At 25.5% G+C, this 5511-nt stretch overlaps 1 protein-coding gene across 1 annotated transcript; it reads right to left on the bottom strand.

Annotated features, from left to right (window-relative positions):
* Positions 1-4389: 4389 nt before the first annotated feature.
* Positions 4390-5121, bottom strand: LOC147063788 (aldo-keto reductase family 1 member B1-like; the record flags this gene model as incomplete). Its single annotated transcript, XM_085959315.1, has 2 exons — positions 4944-5121; positions 4390-4667 (listed from the first exon to the last, which is right to left on the bottom strand). Coding segments are annotated over exons 1-2 (456 nt in total), but the record flags the coding sequence as incomplete, so codon positions are not given.
* Positions 5122-5511: the final 390 nt, after the last annotated feature.

Below are 5511 nucleotides of genomic sequence, written 5' to 3'. Positions count from 1 at the left end.
ACTCGATCAACATTATTTTCGGAATTTTTCGCTTCTGTTTCTACTGATGATAAGTTTGCACCCCTTTTTTCTGGCTCAATTTCGATATTGGCTTTTTCCATCGCATCATTTTTTCCATAAAATTCACCAAATTTAACTATATCATAACCACTGTGTCTTAAAATTTGGACTACATTTGTCATATTCTTAACTGTATTCAGCATGTAATCCCTAAAAACTATCGATAATGGCTTTTCATTTGAACTACTATGACCAACATAATTTCTAAATGGAACTATAAAATCGGACATATCGGTGTCCTCAGAATCGAGGTTAGGTCTAGTAACTACTAAACCTAGACTTTCGGCTATTTGTATATGCTCATCAGTGTATCCAATTCGCGGTAATCTGACAAACTTGGGCTTATACTTTGTTTTATTTGAAAATAAAGTTATTTGTTCAGAAATATGATCTCGAACTTCTTTTTCATCCATTTCAGTAAAATCTTCAGTTACTGCTAATCCAAAAGTATGTCCTTTTGACACAATTGAATTAATTGTATTGTTATTTTTTATTTTCGAAGGATCGATATGGAACATTACCTTTAAATTCATTTCATCAAGTACTTTCAGCAATGTTGGAATGTTTTTTGATGGTCCTTCATCAAAAGAAATTGTGGCTTGGAATTTCGAAACTGGTTCTAGCTCATGACAGGACATAAATAATAAGAACAAAGGACAGATAAATTTCATCATAAAATATTGAAAATAAACAGTTTATATATTTCATAAGCAACTTATTTAAGGATGTTATGTTGGTTTATTAAATTAAAAATGGAAAGAATTTCATAGCATCTGGTATAATTAAAATATGTCAACGGAAATGATTTATTAAATAAAAAAGGTTAAAAACACTCCTTATATAAGTTTGTTTCTTTCAATTATTTCTACTTATGACTAAAGTAAAATAAATACCTAAAAGGTACTATAAATAACCCAGGATTTATAAATCAGTGACTATGACTTGAATTTTTGGCATGGACATTTAAAAATATATTAAAACTACAAGGCACTAAATTGATGGAAGTATAAAGTATTCCTTGGTGGCACATAAATACAGATGCTTGAATTCACGCATCAGTTACTAAATGTATTATAAAATAGAAGAATTTGGCACCCAATAAAAGAACAAAAGATCTTATTAGCGTGCCTGTAAAGGTAACATATCAGTATAATACCAAATCTAAACTAAAACTTACAAATAAATCCATTCAACTTTAATTGAAATAATTCATATCCAATTTTTTATATCTAATAAATTATTTATTAATCCCCAATTTTTTTACTATTGACCTAGATATAGTCAAATTTTTCATTTTAAAAAGTAATTGAATGTGCAGAAAGTAGCGAAATTTTTTAAAAAAGATAAAAGAACACTAGATATAAAATTTATTGCTTTTGGTATTAATATGAAAACAGTGAATTTTTAAGGCTTCATCAAACGCTCAAAAACATACAATCAATCTAATATCAATACTATTAAGCTTAGTTAAAATTTTATTTTTCTGCCTTAAGCTAAAGAACATGTATAAAGTCCAATTTTTTATTTCAAAAGTAACTTGTTTAAAATTTGACACTCACTTTTTAATTCTTTCTTTTATATAAATTGTAGCTCATAACATATAAAATTCTATTTAAAACATCTTTTGTCTTAGAAAACGAGAAAAATTAAGAATATATTATTTTTTGTATTGTATCTGGATCATCGAAGTATAGTAAATGGCTATCTGATATAAATTGGATATTACCCTCAAAATTAAATTAAGTTCATGAAAAATAAATTGCATAAAAAGAAAGCGGAAAATTATTCACATCCCACTAGCAAGTAAAACCTATGTATGGCTCAATAAGGCATATAAATTATATCAAAAAATACTATACATAAATTAGAAATTAAAAAATAATTATAAAATCAAGAATAAGCACTAAAAAATTTTAGTAAATTTTTTTTGTCTGGTGTTTATCATCAAAATATAATTGATATTACCTTAATTTTTTCTTAAAAGATAAGATTAATTTTTTTTGGAAATATTTTATGGGAAGCTTGCGTGCATTTCGAATAATTAAATTGAACACAGATTAATTGAATTAACTCAAAACTAAATCTTTATAGGCCGTCTAATTATTCCAAGAATATTTTTTAGTAGAGTAAAGATAAAATACAGGTAAGTTTAAAATCTATCAAAGTGTATTGTAAAAATTACGTGAGATGAAATTCTTGATTTTTGTTGTGACTTAAGGTTTCGATGTAGATAAAAGGGGGGTTTTCGTGTATAAGATTCATAACATAACAGTAATTTGAGGTGGAAAAAAATCAATATCGGCTTGTAAATATATTTAATTTATATATATAAAAAACTGAATTACAGTAAGATAGTTTATAAAATAGACGTTTTTATAATATAAATATATGGAATAAAAACAAGAATATTTGATAATTTTATAAGTTTACACATGGATTAAACTTAATTAATTCAGAGAAAATGATAAATCGGAGAATAAAAATGATTAAAAAAATAAAAAAGCATTTAACATATAGCCGATATTTGTAATAAAATAAGTATAGCTCTAATAATAAGTGAATAAAATTATTCAGTACGTGAATTCCAAATAAAATCATCCCTTCGTATTTTAAAAAGAAAACAAGTTAAAATCTTTAATGAAAGGAGTTTTTATGGTATAAAATATATAGTAAGAAGCACATTCAATTCTGGAATGAAAAAAATCTTAGATGATCAATATGTAGATGTGTAAATGTGTCATTGATGATTATGGTTGTTAAAAATCATTTAAAAACAATCGTTGTTTTTATTTTGTAAAAAATCCTCTGTTTGTAAAATACCACTTTATATTAGATTGTTTTTTACACAACAGTATATTATTAAATTGTTACAAATTTTTAAATAAATTAATTTGATGTAAATTTTAACGCTTTTTTGTATGGTAACTATAGATTTAGAATTGAAATAACAATCGTTGTTCTTTTTAAAATTTCAGTCGTTTTATTTTTTTATTTGTAGAAAATCTGATCTTTTTCTAAATATTTCATTTTTTAGTATAAATATCTTTACTCTAAATGATTTTTTTTGAAATTTTCATGTATTTCTTAATTTGCTTATACGATTTTATTATTGTTATAAATTATAAGATTTAATAGAATCAAATCGGATCTACATAGCTACTAATTATTTTCAGCTGTAAGCATTGCCTTAGTTATACACAGCTAGAGCGCAGTGATTCAAATAACATAGAAAAATGTATCTTTCACACTCTATATAACAAAGTTGGTTATGTTTCTAAAATATTTTTTTTTGTTTTTAGACCATTTTGTACCATAAAAATTTAATTGTTATTGTATTTCAAATACGGGCAAAAAAATGGGCTTATATCATGTTTTTGCATAATAAATTGATGATGTATGCAGTAAATAAAATTAAGAGAAGATTAATATGATCTTAACTTTAGAATCAATACAATTTTACATTTTTTATTTTTTTCTTATGATACTATTTCTTAGAAAGGCTTTATAAACTATCCTTTTGTTTCTATAGCCCAAATATAAAGATTCATATTTTATTAATTTTTTTTTAAATCTATAATACGTTCTCGAGAAAAAATCAAGTCGGCATAAAAAAATGACAGATCTCGTATTTTTATGTTACAATCGTAATTAATAGGGTTTCTAGGTGTTCGCTAATGCTTTATTTAATATTTTTATCTTTTCGATTGTACTTTTGTATTCTTTTGCTTACAAATATTACCAAACTGTTGTTAAATTTCACACTAGCCCATATTAGTGCTTAATGTTCATTTGCTGACTTATTATATTACATATTAAGAAACAAAGATGAGTCAATTATTTTCAATTATAGGCCTCAAACTATTCCGAACACCTTTTCAGATATCTAGATAAAAAATATTTAAGGATTTATCTGCTCATAAAACATTCGATCAATACTATCAAAACATAAATGATGATAAATTTCTCTTGCTGAAATTTACAGATCTTAAAATATATGAAATAAATATGTTATATTATCAAATTATAAAAAGTAAAAAATGATGCTCGCTGAATCTACATTTTCCATTCTGTTGTTTTTATTTATAAAACATAGATAGCTACTATTTATGAGCAAAACTTGACCACTTATTCAAATCTATCTTTTCCAAAAAATTTGGGGTCATAAGATCTAATATTTTTTTCTAAAGAATCCATGATTTTTTCATCTTCGTCGCTTAATCTAACCAAATTCATATTTTCCAATAAGAATTTTTCTTCGCTTGTTTTCGGTATTACCGGTATATTTCTATTCAGTGCAGTATATGACAGAATTATTTGAGATGCACTTACATTATATTTTTCTGCAATATTTTTTATCAAAGGATCATCATTCATATTTGATTTTCTTGTGTTTTTATTGGATCCTAAAGGTGCAGAAGCCACAACAACAATACCTTCTTTCTTGCAAAAATCCACAACCTCTCTATTTTGAAAATATGGGTTACATTCTATTTGATTTACAGCTGGTTTAATTTCAAAGTTATCTATGATAACTTGCAAATTTCTTATTCCAAAATTGCTAACACCTACCGACTTAACCCACTCTTTCTCTATTTGTCGTTCCATTCCTTCCCATAATTTTTTTAAATCAAATTCATCTATTTTGGGAATTCCAGTATTTTCGCGTATAACTTGATTCGAGAAGACATCAAATGCGAATGTTACTGGCCAATGTATCAGCAATAAATCAAGATAGTCGGTTTTTAAGGCTTCTAGAGTATCTCCAACCGAACTTTTTACACACTGGTGATGTGTATTCCATATTTTAGATGTATAAAATAAATCTGTTCGCTGTATATGTGGTGAAATATCAGTTCTTTCTAATCTTTCGTATAAGTATTTACCGAAAATCTGTTGATTTTGGTATACGGGCGCAAAATCAAAATGCGTGTACCCAATATCTAAAGCTTTGTTTATAACGTGTTTTATAATTTTTGGGTTTTCGAGACTGTTAGTGCCTAATCCCACAATTGGAATTTTGTGACCATTATTTAATTGAATTCTTTCGTTTTTTTTGTCCATTTGTATACTGTTTGTCTATGATTAGAATTTACCGTAATCCATATTCTTCTTATTTTTCGTGGTCCAAATTGTTTTAAATTTGTTCAATTATTGATGTTTATCGAATTAAAGCACATTTTTATTTACATAACAGAATAAAAATATTTTCCACGAATAAAATGTTTTCCTATTTTTTTCAAATTTTCAAAGCGTGTTAAAATGTATGCATACAATTGGTAGAACAACATGTGACAGTTTTATAGTATAAAAAATCATAATTATTTTCTAAATACAGAATATTTCTCTATAGATAATCGAATATATTCATTTGATGGTTATTTATCAGACTGTATATAAGGGCATATAATCCACACAAATTAATGCTTAATTTCATTGTTTATGGAATTTGAA

The sequence above is a fragment of the Rhyacophila brunnea genome, unplaced genomic scaffold (assembly GCF_057557595.1).
Source record: "Rhyacophila brunnea isolate RB1 unplaced genomic scaffold, BYU_Rbru_1.0 scaffold_84, whole genome shotgun sequence".
In the NCBI taxonomy this organism is placed as follows: Eukaryota; Metazoa; Arthropoda; class Insecta; order Trichoptera; family Rhyacophilidae; genus Rhyacophila; species Rhyacophila brunnea.
This window is presented reverse-complemented; position numbering and strand designations above follow the sequence as displayed.